Below are 25,842 nucleotides of genomic sequence, written 5' to 3'. Positions count from 1 at the left end.
TGGTCGTAACTTATTTCCTCTGCTGTCTCCAGATACCTGTATTAGGACACTTAAACATACTTAATGCGATGATTTCTTTTTTCTTTAAAAAATGTTGTGTGCCTGCAACTTGTTTCTGGAGAATTTCTGTCCAATATCTTGTTAAGAGAGAACCCCTTTATTTGGGTGGCTGAGTGTTGATTTAGGAGCTTTGTCTTTTGACACCCAAGTTTGAAAAATGTGGCTGCAGGCAGCGATGCAAACGATATAATCTTTCTCCTTTATGATGAGAGAAACACTGAAATACGTTTCTAATAAGTGGGGATAATGTGCTGTGGAATATGCAACCTCTGGATTATTTGTTGTTGTTGTTTTGTTGTTGTTGTGGGTTTTTGTTGTTGTTGTTGGTTTGTTTTGTTTTAATTAACTGCAGGAAAGTTTGTTTTGGTTAAGATCTTAGTAAGCTGAGTGTTGTGGAGTACTATTTGTGTGCAGGACTGCTGTTTTGCTGCCTGAACAGAAACAAGACTACATCCAATTCACTGGCAAAGTGGATAAGCTGGAACAGCTAACATGGATTCTGTAATTACTGCATGCTCAGGGTTCCTCGGCTGCCTGAGCTGCCATACCATGTTTTGTAAGCACTGAATTATCTTTAAAACCGAACAAAAGCTGCCACATGCTTGCAGCATTTGAGAGACACAACCTATTTTATCACCAGCCACGACTTGCTAATGGAACAATAGGAACCATGGTAGCCTCGGATGACTGGTCTGAGGATGTTTCATAAGGGCCTCTGAGTCATCTCCCATCTATTTGTTGCAGTGTTTCTCCAACCAGGTGCAGGCAAGTCTCAGACGCCCTTTGACCAACATGCCAGCAGCTATAACTGTAAAACCCCCTTTGTCTAAGCTCAGACACAAGCACTTCAGATAAGCCAGTACCTAAATTTCATCCCACTGCCATATACTGCCATCAGACTCTTCCTTTTTTCCTTCTCAAATGTTGGTTTTCAACATCACAGGTCAGTCTTTTACTGCTTTGCTCCATAGCAAGGAAAGCTACGATAGGGTGGTTGCATTTGAAAGCCTGTGCCAGTGGTCAAGCAACAGGAGACAAGTTGCACACCTGCATAAAAGGACTGTGCTCTGCTGTAAAACATAACCCTGTTCAAATAGACTTGTTTCAGAATCAAAAAAGGAACTGTTCTTCTGGCTTTGATCTGTCAGGAGAGAAGAGTAATAACTCAAGTTTAATTTTTAGGAGGTTGAAGTCTACAGATGGCCTGGTCATAGTAATAAGTCTAGGGTGCAATATATGCTGCTAATGGAATAATTAATCCTGCTTGTCTGTATCTCATAGAGTGGCAAAACAGTACAGGCTGCTGAAGGATATGTGGTCTCTTCTGGATGCTCACTTTTTGGAGTTGAGAATATACTACGAGCAGGTCAGAAGAATGAGCTGTTTCTCAGTTTATATTGGAGACAAAACTTTGTTAGAAGTTCATTATGTCAGTACGTCTTTTAGAAAGTGCTTTACATACTGGAGAGTGTGTTTGGGTGTGCTGACTTTGAAATTGTAGGTTTTTGCTACTTTTTTCCTCCTTCCTTGAAAGATGCTTTAGGTTACTGGAAGTTAGTGTAACTTGGAAATGAAGCTTTACAGCTGTTCATACAACCACACACACTCATGCCCCTGTACATCCAGAGGGTTGCACAGAGTCCTCTGATGATGTTGTACTGTAGTTGTAAGCTTCAAAATGGGGACTAGATTGCGGTCTGGTATCTGTCTGTGACTGTGCCCTTTAATACTAAATATTCCCTGTGCACATGAAGATGTTTCATTTGTTGCTTTCCTCCTTCCCTTCAAAGAATCACTATTCCCAATACTTTTGGTGGGTTTTTTTGTTTGTTTGGGTTTTATTTATTTGTTTTTGTTTTGTTTTGTTTTTAAGTGAAATATTTGTGGAATAATTGGTTTCCCAAGTAAGTTTTATTTGGTATGAGGAATGACTTTGTTTGGTATGACTTGTCTTTCCTCCCAGAGGTTTTTGTGTTGTCTTTAAATAGAAGGCTACATGTCCTAAAATATGTTTAATGAAACGATGTGGTAGGATAAGGTAATAAATTGAAGACCAAATGCTAGATGCTAATATACCTTTTAATACAGAAAAGCCTAAACATGTCTAGAACTGCTTGGCTAACTGTTAGCTGGCTTGGTATCTTTGCATAGGCTTTCATCAGAGAGGCGAAGTATTTGTCTTTGCAGATAAGCTGTGGGCAATTTATAGCCAAAGCCTTTTTGTTGCTGTCTCTAGCTGTGTGATTGTATTGGTGTGGAAGTGGCCACTGCCATGACTTTGTCTCTGATTTATATTGGTAGCACAAATCCCTCCCTGATGGAAGAGGAGGAAAATAGTCCCTCTTCCATCGATAGCAAACAACAATTAGAGCAATAGTTAATCACTTGTTTATTTTTAGACCAGAATGAACTGTGGTTCCATCTAGTTTGACTTCCTGTTTTTTCAGGCTCTGTGTTTTCCTTTACACTTTGTGGGGGGAAGTGCTGTGTGGTGTGAGGTTTTGTTTGGTTATCTGTTTGTTTTTTTACTTTTTTCTTTTTGGATGAAAGAAAGGGGAGTATTCTAAAAGCTGAAATCTGCAGTGAGTCCATTAGCCTCCCTGCTAAACTGTTTTAATCTTTATGTGCCCTCCATTCCAAGAAATGGTATATGAAGTCAGGGTTTCATTTCTGTAATGTCTTTACCCAGCTCTGTGAATGATTTGGCTTTGTCCTGGAAGACAGGGAGCTGCTTGCTATTAGAGCTTGTCACTGTGCAAGTATTTCTAGGCAACAGTCAAGGCACTTCTCAACTTTCTGCTCAGTATACTGCACTGACATTTAAAAGCTTGTTTTATTTTTTCTTTCCCATCCTTAGATCTCTTTCAAAATGTCCTTTGAGCTCCATCCTAGTGGAGCTCCCACATCTTTCCTGAACAGTACTGTGTGCAGCAGTTGTGTGGTTGTTTTACCGATGTCCTCCATGTTATTTCCTCACTTCTGCCTGGTATCTCCTCTTTGTACCCCTGGGGATTAGGTTGATTCACCAGCAATGCTCCCTGCTATAATCGAAGCAGTGACTGAGGACATGAGAAAGGAGCAGTACCTGAACCTGAAAGGAGGTTGTAATGGTGTGGGGGTCAGTCTGTTCTCCCAAGGAACAAGAGATAGGACAAGAGGAAATGGCCTCAGGTTGCACCAGGGTATGTTTAGGTTGGGCATTAGGAGCAATTTCTTCACTGGAAGGGCTGTCCAGCACTGCAATAGTCTGCCCAGGGAAGGAGTAGAATCACAATCCCTGCAGGCATTTAAAGGATGGAGATGTGGTGTAGGGACAGACTTTGGAGCTAATGATCTTGAAGGTATTTTCCAACCCCCAAAATTTTATGGTTCCATGTCTGTGACTTTTCCAAGCAAAGCCTTCCATCCTAGACATATGATCTGCATTTCTGCTTCGTAGATGTATCAATAGGCTGCCAGGTGAATTTAGTTCCCTGTTCAGTAGCTGTAGCCTGTCTTTTTTGCTTTGTGCTATGCTACCCATCTTCATGTCAGTGATTAACTTTGTCAGGAAAGAGATTTAAAGCCACTGTGTGACAGACACTCAGTTGTGCCTTTGGTGGACCTGTCCAGGGAACCATGTAGGCACCCTTCCCTCTCCTTCTAGATGCAAAACCACCAGCAAAATATGTTCACTTCTCCTGGGCTAGTTTACTAGTTTAGTGGCTGCATTCAGCTTGAGCAGGGACCAGATGAACATAAGGAAAGCAGCAAGAGGGAATATGTGGGAGGTGGGTGGTAGGGAGAAGGGTGCAACTTTTTTCAGTGGTGGTCAGCTCTCAGATTGTCTCAGCTGCCTCCTGGCATCCCTACTCTAATAGATGACCTGCTGGCTGGATTGTATCCTTATAAATGCCCCAGCCAGGATGGATTGGTCATAGTTCAGGTGAGTGGTACTATTGCTGGTGGCGTGTGATGCCCAAGAGCTATCAAAAAGCTGCCAGGACAGATTTCTGACAAACAAACCCCATGGCCATGCCAACGACTCTATGGCAACAGGATGCTTCAGAGAGCCTATGGACACATTCCTTAGCACAGAAAATCTGGGGCCAGATTTAAGTGACTGTAGCTCATGATTCCTTTTATTAGTGAATAAGAAGCTATCTCTGTAAATCCGCCTAGTAAGAGTCCTGTGGATCAATACCTCATGATTATCAGCCGCATTTTGTGGCCAAACACTGATCCAGCTTTTAGCTTGTCTAGATTGAGGTTTTGTTTGTTCTCTGAATAGTTCTCTCATTTTCCTATGTAGTGTGATACCTTTTAGGCAAGTTATTATGTGGTCCAGTGCTTCTAGTACTATGGACTGGCCCAAGCAGATACTATTGGGAGAGTTGTATTTATCAACTATATCCATACACCTATCAGAAAACCCCAACCCTAAGTCTACCCCAACTAAAAATGAAAATCTTGTTTGACAATACTGAAAGTCATTAATTACATTTTTAGCCTCTCCTAACACTAACACTAACAGTTGTTAGTGGAATCCCAAAATGATAATTCTATTCTTTTCTCTAAGGATGATGTCAGGCTTATTGTTACCTCTGTTTTCCTCTTGTCCCTTTACATTTTGGGGTTATGCTGACAGTCCTTCAAATGCTCTGAGTTGTGCTAGTGTTAAAAATCAGTACTGTTAGTGCAGAGCATCTCAGCCATTTTTTAGGCATAAATTATGTGATGCTACTTAATTTTGAAAACATTCACCTTCATCAGGATACTGCCTTGTTTTTTCTTCAGTTACAAGTTGTATGTTTTCTATTGTTTAAGAAACTATTTTTGAAAGTATTGTTTGTCTCTTTTGCCTGTGGATGCAAGAGAGAAACCAATCAATTTTCTAAATCACTTTGTGTAGGCATCCACCTGATTCCTTCTTCACATAACTTCCTTATTCCAAACATTTTCCTTGTTCTTTAAGGTCTATTTTTTTTTTTTTTTTTTAAATTTTTTCTTGAGGACAGAGACATTGCCACAGCAGAGAGCCTTTCCATCAACTTGCAGGCCCCTTGGCTAATGTGTAGACATGGGTGGACTCTGGCCCTTTGTGTGGACTGGAAATAAAAGGAGTTAAGAAGGGCTTGATTCTCCAGTGGGCAGCCCAAACAATACAATAGAACAAAACTAACTGTAATTGCTGGGACCATGGCATGAAAAATCTTCAACCTTGCATTTTAGGCTTTCTTTGAGCATTGGTCAGTAGGGGAGCTTCCCAAGGAGGAGGAAAACAGTCCTTTCTGGAGGGGTATGATGGGAATGCTATATAGCAGAGTATCATCTTAAGGCACCTCTCTCTGCTCCAGATGCATCTTCAAGGGACAAAATCATGTTAAAGACAGATGTTTTGTGTGAAAAACCCATTAGTGGTGTATAGTAACCCTTGCAGAAAATGAACAGTGTCCAAAACATGAATACCTAACCATTCTTTATTTTGTTCTGTGGGGAAATCAATAGATTCAGTGTGTGTGTATGTATATACATGAATGTACATATATGGATATATAAATATAAAAATAAGTATGGTTTCCTTAAGGATTCAAAAGTATCTCAACTTGAGCTAGCTATTCCTAGTGTAGTGTCAGAGTAAATAAGGTAAATAAAGCAGCCAGTGGTATGTGCAGTGTGGTATGCCTGCATAGCAATGCACCACTTTATGTGGGCCTTTACATTGCAAACAGAATTTCACTTACCACTTGGGGGAGACATTAAAAGTAAAGCTTATCTTCAGAGCTCTGGTAGTGGCCAGCGAGAGTAACCATTTTCCAGGCTGTTATGTTTGACACATGGTGCATTACATCTGTGCACTACTACCCTTTATGTGGTTTGAGCAGATTTTGCTAATGCTTTCCTGAGTGTCTTTTTCATATTCCTTAAATTGAAAGTTTCCTATCCTTTGCTCTGGGGTTTTTTTTGCCATCATTGGATCTTCCAGTCTAGCCTCTTGTAAGACAGGCACTGAACTTAAATTCCCCAGTGACAAGTAAAAGTATTTGTCTTAAGACATCCAACTTTGTCTTCTGGTTAGCTCCTTGGAGACAAACTGAATTGGAAATAATGATGCAGATCTGTAATGAGCCTTAAAAGAATTATCATTGTTTTACTTAGCACAAAAATACATAAATTCAACTGCAATAATATCATTCCTCATGTGTGGCTCAAGGTGATGTTGAGATCCTGTATCTCCTCTCCCCTCTCTGAGACTTAGTCTGGCTGAGAGGGCCTTTCCTCTCCATCAACAAGCCTCTTTCTTCCTTCCAGGATTTCTGTCATTTGTATCACATCTTACTCTTACTCTTTTCTGTTCTCAATCACAATTCTGTTGTAATTCCTTTTATTTTTATCAACTTCTTAATACCTCTGTATATCATCATCTAGTGCCTTTGTTCTGCCTTAGAAAAGATCACTACTCTGCACCCAAGCGCTTGCAGAGATGGTGAAGAAAACTGGCCTCTCTGGGCTTCAGCTCTCCTCTTGCCTGTCTTTGAAGGTGAATCGTTCATGCTGATGACTTGCTATCATTTCCTCCCTCTGGAATTTTAGTTCATTGTGGTGGTTAAAAAGTAATCGAATGACAGTGCTCAAACTTCTCTCCACTTTAGGGGACCTCGTGATGATGATTTATTTATCATTTTCATTTCAGCAGGAGCTAGGAATCCCTGTCAAAGATCAGGGCTCTGCTGTGCACATGAAGGGTGGGCTGTGTGATGGAAAGATGGTTGCTGTCTCAGTGAATTTGCAGTTGAGGTGATGAAGCATTTTGCTTTCATGTACCAGGAGCATTTGAGACTCTTTGACTGAAGGAGAAGAGGGTGAGCTGGGACAGGGGTGCAATAGCAGGTCCTTTGAGAGATGCTGTGACGGGGGTCTTTAATGGATTCGTACGGTACATTACTCGTGCAGCAGTATGTCAGATGTTAAAAACCCGAGAGTCAAAGGAACAGGCGACAGTAATAGACTTTTCCATTGTTAGCAGGGAGCGATGATTACAAATTGCATCCAGGAGCCTGCCAGATAAACAGTTTGAGAGAGAACATGACCAATGCAAGAGCAAAGATGCTTTATTAAAATTAGTTCTTCCTGTCATGTGCACAACTGCTTCGTGGAGAGGCTGTGTGGATTATGGAAGTTCCAGACAAGCGGGCTGCAGAGTAAGCTGTCATGTGCTATGACACCGAGTAATGCAAATCAACTCTGTTCCAGGAAAGCCATTTCCATGTCAGCCTCTACATGAAAATTATCAGACTTGAACAAGGGTTTCTTTATGAAGTTAAGGGAATTATTCCTAAGGATTGGAATTTGTCTCTGTCATGGGGAAATGGCCAGAATGGACTTCAAAGTACAGTCAAAAGATGAGATAATGTGAAACAAGCACTTTTTTTTAATAGCCAACAGCCCAGAGAGGAGTATGTCAGGTTAAAAAAGTATATTTCTGTCTGAACAGTCCAACCTGCTGTTTTACAAGTAATGCATGGTGTTACTGCATTTTTCAGTGTTTAAAGAAGAAAAATACCTCTCAGTCCATTCTGCTCTGGGTTTGACACTTTGTGCATACCTAGTGTTGTTATTCCTGTGTGTTACTCAGTCTCCTTACGGCTTGAATGGGTGATTCAGAGCTCCAGGAAACCCCAATTGCCTTTGTTTTGCTTTTAATCTGGATGGCACTTGGGAGTAACACTTGAGCCTGCTTTTTTTAGGCAGTTTTTCAAGTTCAGAGAATCTCCTTGAAGTTTGCTTCCTGCAATGCTTTCATCCAGCCTGTTTGAAATTCTGCTTTTCCTTTTGGCTTTGTTTGGCATCTATTCAACTATCTCCTGTTTTGTAGTAGGTATCAGCCTTTGTTAGTGGCCCATGATAGCTTGCTCAGGCTGGTGATGGTGGTTGACTGCTCGAGCACTGAAAGGTGATTGAAATAATGTCACTGCTCCTCCTGTCTCATGCCTGTGGTTGCTAAAGGGTATTCTATTAGTGCTGGGGTAGGGAATAAGTTATGCACGTTCCTTGCTCTATCTGCTGTGTCACTTTTATAAGATGAACTCATATTATGAAAAAGACTGAACTGCTCCTCTTTTCCGTGGGCTCAGCTCTTGTCAGTCCACCAGTGCTCAAGATGTCATGAATAAGATGCAAAGGAAAAGAGGAGGCTGAGTTTATTCTCTGTATTGCCACAAGGCTTTGAACCCCACTTCTGTACTTCCCCTCACTGTTCATGTGTGCAGGAGCCCTGAGGTTGGAAGGATTTTCTCTTCTTCCCTTCAGAAATTAATGATGTTTTTCCCTGGTGACTCCAGTGCTGTGCTTTGCTTTTCATGAAAGGAGCTCCAGACACCCTTTGCTTTAAATCTAGTGATATTAAATCATACAGTGCAACAGAGCTCTGGACTTGCAGTGTTTAGATGCATGTATGGTAGCTTCTCTTGTTCAATTCTGAGTCTTTTGAGCCAGTACCGGTGCTATTTCGTGATGTAGCAGATTGTCACTTGTTCCCTGAAGCATTCTCACTTCCAAAGGGTCTTTCTATGCTGCTTCATATGCCTGGTTCAGCCACCTGCCAGGACATGGAATTGCTCCCCTGGAGGTATTTGTGTGTCCTCTCTACCCAAACGATGTGAAAATGAAATGTGTATGTGTGAAATAATTTAATAGGTAATTGTTGTTGTTATGTGAGAAAATGAGAGAATAAGTGGAATGAAAATCTGAGCAAGACAAGAAAAATAAAGAGGCACCTTTTCTCCTCATGGCATCAGAGTACTCCTGGTTTTCAAGTCATGGGGAGCAGGCAGTCTCTCCAGTATTAATTTCAATTTTATCATAGGCTGTCTGGTATGTACAGACATGATAGCATCTTTCCTGTAATTAAGGGTCAGACAACATTGTCATTGTCACCCCCCTACCATAATGGATTAGAACTTGCATAAAATAATTAGCTATGAGCTGAGATTTTTATGGGCGCTCTCAGACCAAGAGCCAGCACTGCCTTTATTTTTAATCTGGTTTACTTAATTATAGTCGGGTCTGAGAGCACCACAAATTAAGGGTGTGTGATGCTCCCATTAAACATCTCTATTCTAAATTGCTTTATCCAAGTCTAAGTATCTAGGCTTGAAGTTTTCCAGGGCTGCTGTCTGCCTTAGGTGGAGTTATTGAAAAATTTCAGTTAAAATGAGCTTCATCCTTTCTGACACAAATGCTAAAGAAAAATATTTGGTTTATTTTGGGAATCTTGTCGGTATTTTTTTTCTTTATTTTTTTTACTCTTTAGAAGTGATGTTTTGATTTTTTTATATTAGCTTTGAAGCAGGGATTCAATATTTGGTGAGAGGAGTTGGTGTTTTTTTGTCAGTGGATGTGCTTTTTCCCTTTCTCATGCAAATTTGGGCAAACTGTAAGTCTTTGAAAACTTGCAGTTAGCACATATTCACTGGAATCTCTTACGTTTATATATAATTTTAAGCTAATATTTCTGATTCTGTCTTTGCTAAGCATATTCCCACCCTTTGTCTGTGCAGAGGGTTGACCAGGCAGCAAGTTCCTGAGAGCAGTTCAGCTTGCTTGGATTACAGGGAGAGAGAGAAGCGTTTCTGTAGTGGGATTGCACTGGGGTATTGATAGCATCAGTGAGGCTTGGGCACAAGAACTGCAGGCTGGGAGCGTGTCTTACCTCTCCACCAACCTTCTTCATCCACCACCTGCGTGCTGTGCTTCTGGGGAGGAGGGAAAAGCTGTGTGCTGTGACTGTCAAAGTGATAAGGAAAGTGGGGACTTTTGCAAGAAGTCTGGTAAGAATGGGCTTAGGTGAGGAGAAACTGGATAAATTGCTGCTGCGTGGAGGAGGGTAAAATGGCTGATAAAAAACAGTGTGGGGCTCTGTTGTGAAGGGATTGAGTGGGGAGGTCATGATAGAGGGTAAGAGGGGCAGTGAAGTCAGCTCTGGTGAAAAGGAGAGGCTGGGGATGATGGCAGGTCCATGAATGAGGAAGAGCAGGGATGTGGCAGTGCTGTCAGAGGAACAGGTGAGGGCTCACTGGTGAAGTGTCAGCACCCAGCAAGAAGCCTAGAATTTTGGTTCCTTAACTCTTCAATTTTGCTGAGTTTTCTGTCTGAGGAAGTATTAGAGAGACCCTCTGACAGGCTGGGCCTCGCAGATCCCTCACGTGAAAGACAACCAACTCACTTGGCTAAGGTCTCTACCATAGTCCTAGGGCCTTTTGATGACCTCTGGGAATGCAAAATGATGCAATGTGATGTATTTTTAGCAGGCTTTAAAAAAACCTCATAACTTACACAGAAAATTACTTTAAAGACACATTATTGAGGTTGTGAAGTCAAGCCCACACAAGTTAGGAAATGCCAGAACAATGTTGTGCTGTATACCATTAATTCAGGCTCTCTGAACATTGTGAAATGATCTCTGGTGCTCTGATCACATCTATTTCTGGCTGATAGGACCTCTGCCATATTCAGAGCACTATATAGGTAACTTATGTTTACTTCGGTGATGTTAACTTAATAAATAAATATAATTATTTCATGTGTTGTGTAATTACGAGGTCTGAGCATTTATCCAGAACTGTCTAAAGGAAAGTGAATTGTCCCTGCAGTCTGTCACAGCTGCTCATCCGGGACTACAAGAGGGGAAGATACCTGGAGGTTTGTTCCAGTAACTCTCTTTGTCCTTGCTTTGGTACCTGCCATGTGTATGCTGACAGGCTGGTCTCAAACAGGAGGGTAGGACCGTGTTTCCACCTCACCTTCAGTGAAGGAAGATGTCTCAGGCCCTAAAGCACTGGGAGCTGCTGAGCCTCTCGAAGCAATTTTATTTTTCCCGAGGTGTGACTCCATGAAAACCTTGTTGCCAGCTGGTTCTTACTAGCACCGAGTGGCTCTGCATGCTGTTGAGGAGTGTGGTATAAGAGCTGAACTCTAAAACCAGTTCCCTGACAGCAACATACATAGAGCAAATTGTGTGATAGACCTCAACTTCATGGATTAAAGGTAGCTGAGGTAGGTATACTCTGGTGGGAATGCAGAGTGGCTTTGCCTGCACAGAGCATCACTTGATGTGTATGCTAGATAATGTTTTGGGAGTTCACCTACCATAGCACTGCAACCCCTTTTTGACTCGAGGAAATAATGACCCCATGGTCTAATGGAGTACTTCCTCTATATCACTGAAAAGCCAGAATGATCAGACTCCCAAGCAGACTTTTCTCCCTCAATTTAAATATAAAGTGCATCCTACATCCATACAATTATTCTTGGTATGTAGGAATGGTTGAGATGCATATAGAGACTGGTGCCATGTTTTCTACAAAGGGAGTTGCGTCACTAGGATATGAACTCACGTAACAATTAGGAAGGCTAATTAAGTGGAAACTTCATGTCCTTTTAATTAAGCAATTAAGGTGTCCATCTGCAAAATTAAGATATGCAATTACTTGAGGAGGGAGGAAAAAGGCTTCATGAAATTTTACTAGGGTTTTAAAAAAATGTGATTCTAGTAATGCGTCTGTTTTTGCAAACTTCAGTTCCTGGCTGAAGCAAGAACATTTATGGCCTTGAGGTGGTACAGTTTTCTTCTGTATACCTCACAATATCTGATTGAATAAACAGGCACTTGAGGAAATTAGTCCTTAAGAAAGGTATGGTGCCAGTGGTCCTAGGGAGCGAAAGGAAGGCGCAGTCTGTGGTTAAGGCAGTGGGGTTGAGACATGAGAGCTGAGCTTAGCTATGAGCTCTGATCCAGGCTTCCTGCAGACATTGTGTATGGCCTCATGTATGCACCAGACCTCAGATCTGCTGAGGACAGTCCTCCTGCTCAGGAGACCACCCTTTGTGGTCGTGTGGGATGGAGCTCCCACCTCCTTTCCCAAGGGTATGTGTTGCTATAAGGAGGCAACAGCCTCTGCTGCTGTTGACCTCCACTGTTCTATTTAAAGGTGTTGTGCCAACAAAGAAGGGCTGAAGCTGGATTTATGACTCTTGTTCGTTTCCTCTTTATTTGGAAAAGTCACCGCCCAGTGTGAAGAGGTTGCACTCTGAGAGAGGTGATGAAATATTGTCATTGACCTGCTGTACAGACCATCTGTCTCTCCCAGAGCTACTCTGGAAGATGGTGAAGCGTGCTGCTCTTTCTGTATGGGCTTTTTAATTTAATTGGTCTTGATTCACTGCTAATTTTTTAAAACTTAAAGCCACCCCCAAAACTTTAAATACACTGAGACGACCTGAAGCCGTATTGCAACCCGTCCCTTGAGACTATCGGTTCTCTTACGATAAGAGGCACTAAAGAAATTGCTCAGCAGACCAGAACAGTATGGATTAAAAGATGATTGCTAACAGATAGATGAGGTATAAATTTAATATTGGGCATATAATTTGGCATTTCCTGCACATTATTCCTGATGTATTAGCAAATATTTCAATGAAATAGTATCCTGTGGTCATTTAGGTTTTGCAGCTGGAAAACATCTGCCCTGGTGGAGGCAGATGGTGCAAGAGTGTGCAATGTCTTCCATTTTCTTGTTCAATTATATAAAAATTAAGGCACTGTGAGTGCATGCAAGTGATTAAGGAGAGCAAGTGTTACGTGGAAGTGCTCATTATCTCTGAAACTGTTGTTATAGACCTACAAATTCATAGTTAAAAGGTGTAGATTTGTTGAGCTTGAAAATTAAATTGCAGTACTCAAATATCCTTATCCTAAAGTGACTAAAGTATTTCTTAAAGATTACCTTTAAGAATTAACTGAAATTATGCTTGTGGATATTTTGTATCTCTTTTTGGAGGTATAGTAATAATTCCATGCTCTGAGCTTGATATTCTACACAACCAAGTGTTTTTTCAGTCAGCAAAATGCTCTGTTTCCACCAGTGGTACTGCTGGTAATAGTAAAGGACAATTGGGTAACTTGTGTTGACCAAGGAAAAGGGGTTTACTTTCTCCATTTTTCTCTCCTCTGTTTTGTGAGAGTGTGCTTCAGGACCTACCTGTCTTTTGGGGATGGACAGCCGATTTAATCTGTGGTTTGCTCTGTTTTTTGTTTCTGTGAGTATGCTTTTTGGAGGTAATAACCAGAGGTGACTGTCTGGTGCTGGGGTGGTATCCACTCTGGCTGCAATGCTCACCCACTTGCAAGACCTGGGTTCTGTGTGTTCCTCTGTCAGAATGGGACCAGATAATGATTTTCTATCATAGATATCCTGAGCATGAAACAAGAGGAAAGACTTATGTTATCTCAGCTCTCCAGTGACCCTGCTGCAGTATTTATAATGCAAAATTTCCTAGAGAGGGTTGAGAGCAGAAAGTCCAACTCTGTAGCCAGCTTGGGGATGATATCAATGTTTTGGTGAGACTGCTCCCAGGAATGCTTGTATATATTTTCACAAACCATCATTGTAATGCTGGGGAGGCTACCGTTATTTTGTATATTATCACTATTTTGTGAGCAAAATACATCCCAGTGTTAATTGGAATCTGGTATGGGTATATATAAACAGAGGCTAAGAGGTAAAAATGAATGGTGATTATTCCTTGTTTGCAGGAAAGATTTCCATTATCTCAGCAAAATACTTTGTTTTCCCACTCAACCTCGCAAAATAATGCACCTCCCAACCCTGAGATTAAAAAACATCACTTTTTTGCCTCAGCGTCCTAGTTTATAGTTTTCAGATATTATTAGGTTGTTCATTGCTTACATGTAGAAGGAATGACACACTTTTTCTAGAGAAATTTGGGGTAATTTCAGTAGTATGTTGAACTCTATGATGTAGAATTGGAAGCTCTGTAATGTTATCTGCTACACAAATTGATGGCAGACTGTGTAATACTTTTCCTTGCAGTACTGATCGTTACTGACCTGGCTGGGCAGATGGCTAGTTCTGTTGATTATGTATCCATCACAACCTACTTATATTAATTATCAGTTTCTCTTTATTTTTTTGCATGGTGTTTTGTGGAGAGAAGTTAGTATTTCAGAGAACTTATATCTGCCATGCTGGCGTACAGGAATGTATTTGGCATGTTAACTTTCTTTTAACAGTTGTGTTTAATATATACAGAGAGCATCCAGCTCTGAGAGGCCATCTGAACATCTTCAAAGGGTTATTGAATTGTTTATCGATCTACTTCATTACTGCTGTTCCTCTGGTTCCTTTTGATGTCTTGTCACTTTGTTCAAAATATAATGCCAAGCTTTTAAATTAATAGTTGTGCAGGAAGCCCTACGTGTGTAAATATTAGGGTATGTTTCTCCTTTGAGTGAGAGCGTGCCAGATTGTCCAGTAAATATTGCTGCCATCAGAGTGTTATCTTTTTCATGCCTCTCATTTTACATAAAGACTCCTTCCTCTCTTCCTCTTAAGAAAGCTGAAGTGTCTGAGGTTTTATCTGTTAGGTTTTATAACAGTCTAATCTCTTATTCTGCCAGTAGAAGCTTACAGACTAGTTCCCTGATTAGGAAAATAAATTTCATTAATTTTCCCTCCTTTCCTTTAATCTTTTCCATGTGTTTCTCTTACATTTGTTAAACTTACTAGCTAAAAGTGCCTGCTGATTCCCCCCCCCCTTCATTAATTTATTTATTCACCTTTTGAAGCTTTTTAAAGTTCTTTTGTAGACAACATTCCCTGTCAAGGAGTTTGATAGTTAGAATATTTATTTCTTGGGAAAACGCTTAATTTTTAGTCCTACCACCTGAAAATTAATTTCTGGATTTTATTAATTTTTTAATCAGTGGGTAATAATTCTTAATTTATTTTCTAAACTGTGCAGGATCTTAAATATATTTGTCATAGCCTGCATCAGTTGCTTCTTTTTTCCATGATAAGATTGTAGCCTATTTACTTATTCCTTGTACAGAAGTTGTTCCATATCTTTGGTCATCTTGGTCACCTCTCAATATGTCTTCTATTACTGGATTTTGCATTTGATTTAGCCTTTATAGTCTATTGGCTGATCTTCTATGCTTAGTGTGTGCCCACAGCAACAGCAGGAGGTCGCCTGATACCAGATTAATTTTTGTGATAAAATAATGCAGAAGTGTGTTAAGCGGCAGAGTGAGAAATAAGACTTTCTGCTGGTGATAAGGCAGGCTTGGAACTGTTTCATTTAGATGTCCAGACAAATGTCTTTGCCTACAAGGCAACTCTGTCCTGTTTGCACTTGTCCAGCTTCTAGCCCACCTACCCTTCCCAGCAACAAACCCTGGATGCTGTTTGGCCAGTGCACTGAGTTACTGGGTAAGTGTGTGTCATGGGGGTGCTGAGTAACTGAATCACATAAATCAACTGGTTCGAGTTATCCATCTCTTCTGCTGAAAAGGCAAAGGGTTGTGCCACAAAAGCTGTCAGATTCATGTATGGCTGGTGTTCACCGTGTGTTATACAGGACAATTTTTTTTTAAAAAAAAGCTCACAAGCCACTCCTTCCTCTCTCTCCCCACCCAAACAGTGGGAGTGAGCTGAAATATTGCAGAGATGGGGGGAAGCTCTAAATATTTAAGGTTGCAGAATGTAAGCTGTTCCACTAGAAATTATCAAAGTCAAGGTTACCTGTGCAGTGTTAGATCCTCCTCCTTTGGTGCATGGAGCCCCATCAGTCTTTGGTCACTTTCATACTCTTTTCTGTAAAACTGCAGGTATTTCAACAATATCAGAAATATTGTGAAATCATAGGCTAGAGCTGGATGTGTTTATTGGTGAGATTCTTTTTTGTTGGGTTTGTTTTGGTTTTTTTCTCCCCTTCAGCTGGGCTCACCCTTTCGTTGTTATATTTCAGTGTGTAGCTTGACTACGGGGCTTATTTCTCCCACCTCATTGTAAACTGTGGTTCCTTACCTTTCAAAAACCTACTTCAAATGCAACTGAATAAAAAGCAACAGAGAAAACCATGTTAGGAGGGGGAAAAGGAAAGCAAATTCTCAGCTATGTGGAGCTGCCAGTAATGTTCAGAAGCTGACAATGATGAACTGCTCATCTAAGCATAAATAGCCTTCACAGTCTGTGTGTTTCTTGCCTTGTGAAACTGGGCACACTGTACTCATTAGTTCTGTTCCTTTTTAAATATTTGGTGATCACATAGTTTACTTTGCCTAGTGTAAGCCTCTGTTGCAGTCACTCTTCCCTTTGCTGTACATGAAAACCAGGGATCTACAATGGGCCTGGTCTTTAGTGAAATGAGCAGTTAACAGCAGCCCAGTGTGGTGTCTTGTGATCTGCCATGCATTTTACAGTGAAAACATCAGGACAGAATGCTGCAAAATTGACATGTTTCCACTGACAGGGATTTTCATCTTTTCCACTGTTTACATACTGAAGATGAGGACTTTGCTATGACACAAAGACACTTTAGGAAGATTTCAAAGAGCAGAAAAAAAAAAAAAAAGAAATCCTGTCTTTGGGGAAGAAGATGTATCATGTAGGCTGTTTTGTCATTTTAAAGTTAAAACATTTCTTTTCTCAAGAGTATTAGCTGAGGAAAACCTCATATTTTTTAAAGCAGTTAAGTAGCCAAGAAGTCAATAATATGTATAAAACGTGTAATAAATGCTGACTTCTGTGCCTTTACTCCACGATACCCTGTCATACTTGAAATAATGTCCTTGCAGAGACTGAAGACGCACCATTTCTATTGAGAGGGTTTGTGTTTGTGAAGGTTTGTGCTCCTCCATTAAAAAAAAAAATTCTATTTAAAAATTATCAAATCCCTATCTTCTGATTATGATTTTTGTAAAACATCTTTACAAAAGAAAACCCGTGAAGAGAATACGTACTGTGCTCCAGCAAATCTCTGAAAGTGGAAGTACCAAAAGCTACTAACTCAATAATTAAGTCCCCTTTTGCTTTGCTGATCATGTGAGATCTAATTCTCTTTATATATTTGTCTTCATAGCACAGTTCTTGCCTTTCCCTCTTGCTGGAGGACAGGACCATTTTCTAACACCAGTTCTTTTCTCTCCTACCTCCTCACTGAACCCCAAGAACTGTGTGTGCTGTTTGCCCATTAGGTTAAACCTGCCTGCATCACATAAGGTCATTTCAAATGAGGCATATGTTGATTGCTGGATCTGAAGGAGATGTCCAAGTCATAGCAATGCATTAGCATAATCTACAGAGTCACCAAGGCTGTACATTGGGATTAAGAGGGAACCAGCCCACTGGGATCTGAGGGCACTGCTTCTTCTGTGTCTCTCTGACGTCATTAAGATGGCCTGTGGACTCCGTAGACTAAAGCAGTTGGTGTTGCACACCCACACTTTATGCAGTTCACAGTTTTTATTTTACCTTAGATTTAATTTGCTTGCCAGGTCTAAGCAGTCTCATTGCACTTGGGATTCAAGCTGAATAACTGCTTATTACTGCCCTGATAAAAGGTGAAAGATTGGAACAGAGCTTTGAGTTCAGTTTCCTCTCACAAAAACGTGGTTTCATGTGACAAAACTGCCCTGGGCACAGAACCATCATGTGGAGGGAGAGCTTTAAAACTATACCATTGCTCTGATATAAGGTGTTAGTATAGACATAGGCTTTATTAATCTTAAAGATCTTTTGCCCAGGTCCTCTCAGTGATGGTATTCAGCATGATAGTATTCAGTGTTATTGTGCCTTTTGGTAATCAGAGCTGCTGCTGTTAGCTCCTGCTCTTTCAGGTTTCACTAATTGAAGTCCATTGACTTAAATCCATTGTTTGTATTAAGAAAGGGGGAGGGGAGGGGAGAGAAAAGGCCCTGGGGTTGGTTTTTTTTTTCCCCCTTTTTTTCCAGTATTGTCCCTGTCAATGTGCCACAGTTTCATCTGAAACAAGGGATGCATGAAGCTTTTCAGTCTGGTTTTTGTTTCCCTGTATTTTTTATATTTGTTTAATTTGCTGACTGGCAGCTCTAAAAATCACTTAATCAGCATATCTGGCCCAAATACTAGGCTTGACTTGAATGTACTGACACTGTCTTGGCTCATGGACAACAGAGACTAGTTTGAATTCTTGTTCTGTGATCTGTATACGTAGAGGTGATTGAAGAAGAAAATAATAGTCTGAAAATCTGTCTTGTTCCTTTCCCAGCTGTGCCACAAAAGTCAACCCCCAAATCCTTCTTTTGATCTCGTTTGTAACCTCATATGGGTTTGGAGAGTCACTTCTAACTTACAAGACCTTCTGTGGGAAGAGGAGCAGTTCTCTTAATTCCACTGCTCAATTTGCAGGCCCGTGTTTGAGACCCTTGATTCCTTTGCCCTCTCTGAAGCACCAGTGTATCGCATTTATTTCTGTGACCTGAGGAGCTGCTGAGCAATCTCATTGACAGTTCTGTTTAGCCAGTATAGAAAGCCTCTTCTCCTCCTAAATCTAGGGAAGTCATCTAAACTCGTTACTGTGGTAAGTCCTATCATGAAAAGATCAAAAATTAACTTACTACCTTGTGTTTTGGTTTTTTTTCCAGGTACTCCACATCTGCATTTTCCAGACTCAGCAGAGTAGGGATCCGACATCCTCCACCTCTTCCTTTCATTGGAAACCTGCTCTTTTTCAGTGAGGTAGAGTATGTTTTTCTTTGTGTCAATCCAAAGCGATGGGAAAAGTGGACAAGGCAGTAGGAGGAATTGAAGGGAATCCTACACTTCAGTGGTACCATCTCTTCCAGCATTTCCCTCTGGAAAGGACGAGCAAAAGTCAGCTTTTTGAATGAATTGATAGAAGCAGTTGTGTGCAAGCAGCTTTAATTTCAGGGTAAAGTAAACTTGAGGGAAAGAAAATGTATAAGCTCCTGCAGTTGATTACTTGAGCTTTTCCAAGAAAGTTCATGCCCTCAGTGAAACAAACTAAGTTATGTGAATAGAGCAGATTATGTTAACTAGCCCTAACTGGTTTGTTCTGAGTTGTTTTGGCTCCTACGACCTTTCTGTTTGTTTCTGCTTTTCCTGATTGTATACATTTATTTTAAAGCTTTTGATGTTGCTTTCTCCTAAGCAGTAACTTGAAATAGATACTGCAGAATGCTGTTTCTCTGTGCCCCAAATACTGGGACTGGGAGAAGGGAATGTACTGGGATTCTGCCTCCAGATTTTGTTCCCTTGTTCTTCTTGCCCATCTTCTTTCATTAGCCTGCTAATGCTACATTTTATTCCTTGCTCAACTTCAGTAACATTGCTGAGAATCCAACATATCTTAATAATGAAGAGCTGCCATTTCTCTGGTTGGATCTTACAGTAAAATCTCTCTAGTGTATCTCTGTAGCAGTCCAACTACTTTTCAGGAAATCTGGGCCAATTCCAGCTGCTGCCCAGTTTTCTCTTTTAAGTGCATGGTCATCAATATCCATGCTGAGATTTGAATTATTAATGGGAATATATTGCTTCTTACCTTGGTCTTCATGGTGATTGTTCTGTCAATATCTGACTCATTATTAGATAAAACCCTTTTAAATACCGCTTTTGCATGTACATCTGATTTCATTTAGAAAATAGCATAAAAGGTAGACTTAATCCACTCTAGATTAATTTGAACTGGAATTGGCAGGGTGACTTTAACTTACAAGGGTTGCTGGTGGTGGGGAATACAGACCAGTTCACCTTCACTCTTCTGATTTCAATTCAGATGGATGGCATAAAGCTACTCATTCTGTAGCTCCTTGGTGGTAAAATCCAGGTATCATTAGTCACCTGCTAACACCTGAAGTAGATAAAGGTGCCTAGAGTTGAAATTATTTTGATAAATTGTAGATAGGGTTACCCTGTACCAGTGTACAGGTGGAAAGTTTTTGGGAACTGTGATCCAAAATGATCATATGATCTGTTAGGCAAATTTCATTACAAGAATAGCATTCATTAAATTAACTTAAAGCAGGCTAATGAAAAAAAAGACAAACTTGATTTTACTAACTTTTAGGAAGAAAAATAAAATAAAGGTAGCTGAGAAATTATATCTTGGGGTACCAAGAAATAACAATTCCAGATAGGGTTTTGAAACAGTCGAGTGATGCAAAGCCACAAACACTGCCAGGCTGTGTGTCCAACACTGTGACATTTCACCATCCATCTTCCCTACCATCCTATCACTGCCAGTAGGAACAGGCAGGGATGAGCCCAGACTCTTTGCAATTTTTCTTTCTTCCCTCATATATTTTGCCATTTTTTCTGGATCTGCTCCTGTGTCTGCTTTCTTAGAATAGTGCCCATAGCAACGCGCCAGTAATGGGAGCACTGCTTTTATACTGCAGGCTGTTCTCTATGAGAGCATTTTCAGGGACAGAAGTGCTCTCACTGCAGTCAGTAGAGGACATCATCCACTTTCCCAGCAGGGGGGAATCAGAGGTTGCCTATCACCATCCTGGGAACAGGGGTGATTTTAGGGGCTTAGCTGCAAGGGGCACAACTATGCATAAGCAGTGGCTTGTTAGGGCTGGATTTATTTTATTTTTTTTTTTAATATGAAGTAGTAAAAGGTTTATTCCTTTTTTTTTTTTTTTGTCTACATCTATAATGTTAAGTTCTTGCACTTCCTTGTTTATGCAACCATGTCTTTCCACTGAACTAGCTTTTTAGAGAATCTCCCTTTTAAATAGGCCAGCTCTTTCTTAGTATTGCTAATGTTGTGCAGGGAAAATACATGAGCCACACTCCCACTAAATCGTCAGACTGGTGCTTTCCAACCCATGAACATTTATTTCAAAGGAATTAATGAATGTTGACTAAGAGGAATGAATTGATATGTGCTGTATGGGAATCTGCATATGTGTAATTCATATACTTCCAGTGTTGAATTTGTGTCTGGAAAGTAACATAGGTTGAAAAGCCGTGAACACCATTGAGATCTAAAAGAGAAAGACTGCAACATATCTAGCCTTGCAGTCCAAAAAGTGTCCTCATCTCATGGTTTCTGGCTTTTCCCATAGAAAATGATTGCTAGAAACTCTAAAAAAAAAAAAAATTAAAGAGGAGAGGGTGTTCCTTTGACATAACAGAGTAAATCTAGGACCTGGGAATTTAAGAAAAAAACATTAAATATCAAAAGCTCCCAAGAAAACTGTGGGAGTAAGCAGTATTTTTGAATTTGTAATGGCATAAATTCAAGGATCTGCTTGTCTTCTCCCTTACTTGGGTGTAAATCACTTCTACTGAAATAAATGGAGTTTCCTGTTTTGCTCCACTGTACATGTGAACAGAGCTTCAGGCCTTATAATCTTTTTTTTTTTTTTCCTTACAATTCTTCTTCTGTAAATATGCCTGAAAACAAATGAACAAAGCAAGCAGGATTTGACTGATAGTACTGGGTTGTGGGGTATTTAATAAACTTTCAAAGGTATTTTACACAAGCAAATGTTTTGCCAATGAGACTTTTTTTTGAAGGAATTATTTTAGGGATTTCTTGAACAGTATATTTTCTTTGAGTAAAATAAGAGTTGCTCTTAGTAGAGTTCTGAGAGAGGGAGAGGAAGTGTGGAAAGTTAAGGGGCTAAGGGAAATGCAACAGCAAAGACCTATCTCCATCACAGAGAAGCAGACTTTAAGAGCTGGCTTGGGGAAAACAAAAAAAACATTTTCCTGTAAGTCACCCCTTCTCTCTCAAGTAAAATAAAGGGAGATAATCGCACTCTGAAACTAAAACATATCCAAGTTAGTCGGCTTATCTCAACAATGAGAAGATAGGAAATTATTGCAGTTCTGCAGCTGGGAAATTATCTGAGTCCAAGATATTAGATTAAAAATTCTTCCATTGCATGAGAACAATTTGTGGTGGGCAAGTCTGATGTAAGAGCAAATATGATTAGGCTGTTTAAAAAAAGCAGCATGTTCAATTTTTTCCAATAACTGAGCAGACTTGCAGCCAGCAGGCTGCTGTTTTGCTACAAAGTCCTGACTCTTCCCCCACCTCTCCATTTACTGCATTTTTCCTACAAGTCTGGAAAAACGTGAGGGTTGTTTGTGATAGCTGTGTAAGGGGAGACACAAGGAGATACACACCATGGACTTTCACACGCGGATCTGTATGGATTTCAGAGCAGCTTGTTGCAGAAAAACTAAACCAGGATTTCCTATCCGTTCCCAGGCTAATGATTTCATTATGTGACAAATGCTCTGCAAACGGAGAAGGCACACGCGCTGCATCACCCTTTCTCCTCAAGACCTGCAGCAAACACTTGACCTGTTGCTATGGCTGTGCTGTGCTTTTCTCTCTCTTTCCCATCTGTTTCCTAAAGAGACAGCTACACTGTTTTTAAATGTCACAGGCTCTGACATTTGCACGGCCCTGGTCGTCTGGTACCGTACCTGTGTGTGCTGCTCCCTACCCAGCCTTCTGGAGAGCCACGCTGTGCTGCAGCAGGCTCAGGGCTGGCCTCTCGGATGTTTTGGGGTGGTGGTGGGCGTGTGGGTGGCTGCCTTGCTGTGGTCCTTGGAAGGCGAGATATGCAATTGCGCCCAGTGTACAGTTGGGTGGTGTGCTTTGGGTTCTTGTAAAAGCATGATCATGTATTGCTTTCCTCCTATTACGCCTAGCAAGCTCCAGTGATGCCTTTGACTGTGTGCTTGCATCCCTGCCTTGCATGTTAATGAAAGACATCACTCTCTTTAGCTCCTCTCTGCTTGGACAGGATACTCTTTGTTTACTCTGTTTATTTCTGTCTGGCCTACTTGTGGATCCCGGGCTACCCCAGAGCGGCCCATTTCTGCTGAATGGAAGTGGGGGCTGTGTGGGTGCTTTGTCTTGCTTTCAGTTTGGGATCTGGCTGGGCTGTGTTGTTTTATGGCTGATGGGTGGGAGTGGAGAAGGGGGGAGTGTAGGGTGGAAGCAGAGAGCAAACATTTTTTTTTTCCCCACTATGCATCTGCCAAAAGCATCCTTTGAGTTGGACGTAAAGAAAAATAAAAGGCAGAGTCCTTGCAGGAATGAAATTAACCCCATGTCTAATTTTCAACCTAGAAAGCAGTGTGGGGGTGCTTAGAGAGGCTGCAGTGTTTACTGTTCTGGAATTTAATGACATAGCATGTAAACCTAAACAAGGTTAGAGAGAGGCAAGTGGTGAGGGGAGCAAAGAGGGGGAAAGGGAAGAAAAGGCGCTCTCAGGCTGTGGACCTGGATTGAATTATAAGAATAATATGGCTTATATTGACAGTGAAAGCCTGCATATGGTTTTGTGTTGCTTCGTGCAGACAAAGGAGAAGAACGGGATAGGGAGTGTGTGTTTTGCCACTTGATAGCTATCTGTGTGGAACCAGAAAGGGTGGCTGTGGCATCACCAACCAACCTGCCTTTATCTCCTCCAGTTGACTGTGTGCATCTGCTGTAGGCTGCTGACTGCCTGAACAGACCTCATGGGGTGCTCCAGGTCTTCTCTTATGTCCTGGGAACCCCCCCACCCTAGACTGGGAGGCCCGTACATGCATGTGGTGCAGATCTAAGCCTAGCCATGTCACAGCCTGCAACATGACAGAAAACCTGGGGTTAGGTGTGGGTTTATGTGTATATTTCTGCATCTATAAAGCCAGTCTCTCTCCCCTTCAAAAATGTGTATTTTCCAAGTCTCAGCTGATACTCTGTGTTACCTCCTTTGATCAGATGTTAGCATTGTCACATAACCTGACAAAATCAATGCAACATCTCTTTGTGGGAACGTAAGGCAGGAAATCAAGACATCGCAATTGTCTGTCTCTCACCTGACTAAATGCTATTTGCTTCAGCAAGAGCAGGACTTCTGTTTCTCAAAAGGGCATTGGGTGGAGCTGTGCTGTGGCTCACCCCAGCTTCTCCCTGATGGGGTGTCAGGAGGGTGAGCGACCTTCTGGGGAAGCAATGTGTACACCTCAGAGACCCTTCTGTAGAGGCACGATGTCCTTGGCTTTTTTTGCGTTCAGTATTTCTAATAACTGTGTTTGTGAGACATCCCTGGATATGATGTCAACTTTAAATAACACTTATGGGAGCTGGAGACAGTATTAGGATATGCAAAGCAACTGGCAGGTTTTATGTGTCAGGAAAAGGGGGTGAATCATTACTGCTTTGCTGGTGAATAATAGTGACCCAAACAGTGAAGTCCCTTTTGGACTATACCACTTTTCCTCTGAGGGAAGAAACAAGTCCTTTTTGTGTTCCAGGGAATGGTGGTTTTGCCTAGAGCAGCTCTGACATCTAATTTGCCATGCAGGGCTGGGTCAGCGTTTGCCACAGACCTCAGCAGTTGCCCCTAGAAGGAGATGCAGACTTCACTGATGAGCATCATCATGGTTTTGGTACTCTTTAACCCATGTTTTGGTGGTTGCTCTTGTCATACTTTATGCTTGCTTTATTGAAGGCTGCATGAGGTGAAGAGGCGATGGCTGAGGCAACTGCTAATTGTTAAGTGGAAGGGGGTTATGTTCTCTGTGGCAGCACAGCAAGTGAGAAGAGAGATTCCCTGATCATGATGCTGGCTTTCACCAGACTCTCCATGTGATTTTGGGCAAGTCTGATGGAGGCAAAGCTTTCTTCTTTTCTGGGTAAGCGAATCTCTTTCTTTTGCTTCGCCTTGGGCCTCTTTTAGGCCCCTGCAAAATGGCGTAGGTGGTGTTCTGGAATAGATAGGTCTACTTTTTCATCAGGTTATGGTGAAACACTTGGAACAACTTCTCTGAGGACTTGGTTAGATTTGGGGAGGCTGGTATCACTGCTGTCTTGAATGGACTGGGACGCTTGAAGACTGGAAGGAGTTTAAATGTTTTCACAACATTCACAGAGCAAGCGAGGCTGTGAATAAATGCCAGGCCTGAATTCTGGTCTAGGAATGAAGGTGTCTGAGTGAGGTGGGTCCCCAAGGTAACTGCTCAAGGATACTTCTCTGTCCTTCTATGCTGGCCTGTTGTTTGATGGGTTTTTGGTGGCAGCAGCAAATGACTACCCAGGATTTGTCAGAGCAGAGTTCTGCATCATTAAAGTGACACCTCGCTCGCAAGAATGGTGTAGGGCAAGTTTGCCACATGTTATGTCTATTGGAGAGTGTATTGGCATAACTCTCTGGAATTTGCTATGTAACCTCCTCTTTAAGCAGCATGCACTGCTAAATTAAAGCCAGCTCTGGCATGACGTGCAACAGCAGTGAACACAAAAAGAGGTGCTATGCAGTAGTTGGGTTGAGAGAATGAAGATAATGTATAGCTGCAATGTAGTAGCATACAGGTAGACCCGGTGTAGTCACTTAAACTGCACTTTAGCTTGGACTCCAGAAGAAGTAGAGACCTTGAAGAGCACTGCAGTAAGTGATATGGTTGAATAGGAGAATAGTACCTGTTGTAGTAAACTCAGTGGGCTTTTATACATGGACTTAAAAAGGCGGGACTATTTCTTAGGCATGATTGTCTTCTCTTCAGTTTTGTCTATAGTCACACCAGTGTGCACTGGCCTGGAGAGAATGGGGTTGGACTTTAAATAAAATCATTTAGTCCTTGAAATTAAGAGAGCAATAGACTCAGGGCTGCAATGAATAAGAGCAACTCTATTATTTTACATGAATTTATAACTTCCTTGTATTACCTGTCTGTTTGGAGTTTGGTAGCTTCATATGCTCTTCACCTTCTTGTTGTGATGTGGAAAAATCCACATTCAGAAAGCCAGTTCTTCTATGTCAGTAAGACTAGTACATATAATAATGGCCAGGTATCAGTTGTAATGCTAAAATTGTAGCAGGCTCAGATTGGTTGTTGAGAACAGTTGTTATCCACGAGCCAACAAATTTAGCAGAGTCTTAACTTCATTAGCAGTGTCTAAATGCATTAGCCATATGCTCCTCAG

At 41.2% G+C, this 25,842-nt stretch overlaps 1 protein-coding gene across 13 annotated transcripts in view; it reads left to right on the top strand.

The window, feature by feature from the left end:
* The window catches only part of TBXAS1 (thromboxane A synthase 1), a 266,105-nt gene that overhangs the window by 67,886 nt on the left and 172,377 nt on the right, over window positions 1-25,842 (top strand). For all 13 annotated transcript variants that reach the window (XM_050324636.1, XM_050324632.1, XM_050324635.1 and 10 more), the window contains one exon: window positions 18,524-18,617. In XM_050324636.1, the coding sequence (XP_050180593.1) occupies window positions 18,524-18,617 (94 nt within the window). The remainder of the gene's footprint in view (window positions 1-18,523; window positions 18,618-25,842) is intronic.

Source organism: Myiozetetes cayanensis, unplaced genomic scaffold (genome assembly GCF_022539395.1).
Source record: "Myiozetetes cayanensis isolate MyiCay16 unplaced genomic scaffold, myiCay2020 scf3, whole genome shotgun sequence".
Taxonomy (NCBI): domain Eukaryota; kingdom Metazoa; phylum Chordata; class Aves; order Passeriformes; family Tyrannidae; genus Myiozetetes; species Myiozetetes cayanensis.
This window is presented reverse-complemented; position numbering and strand designations above follow the sequence as displayed.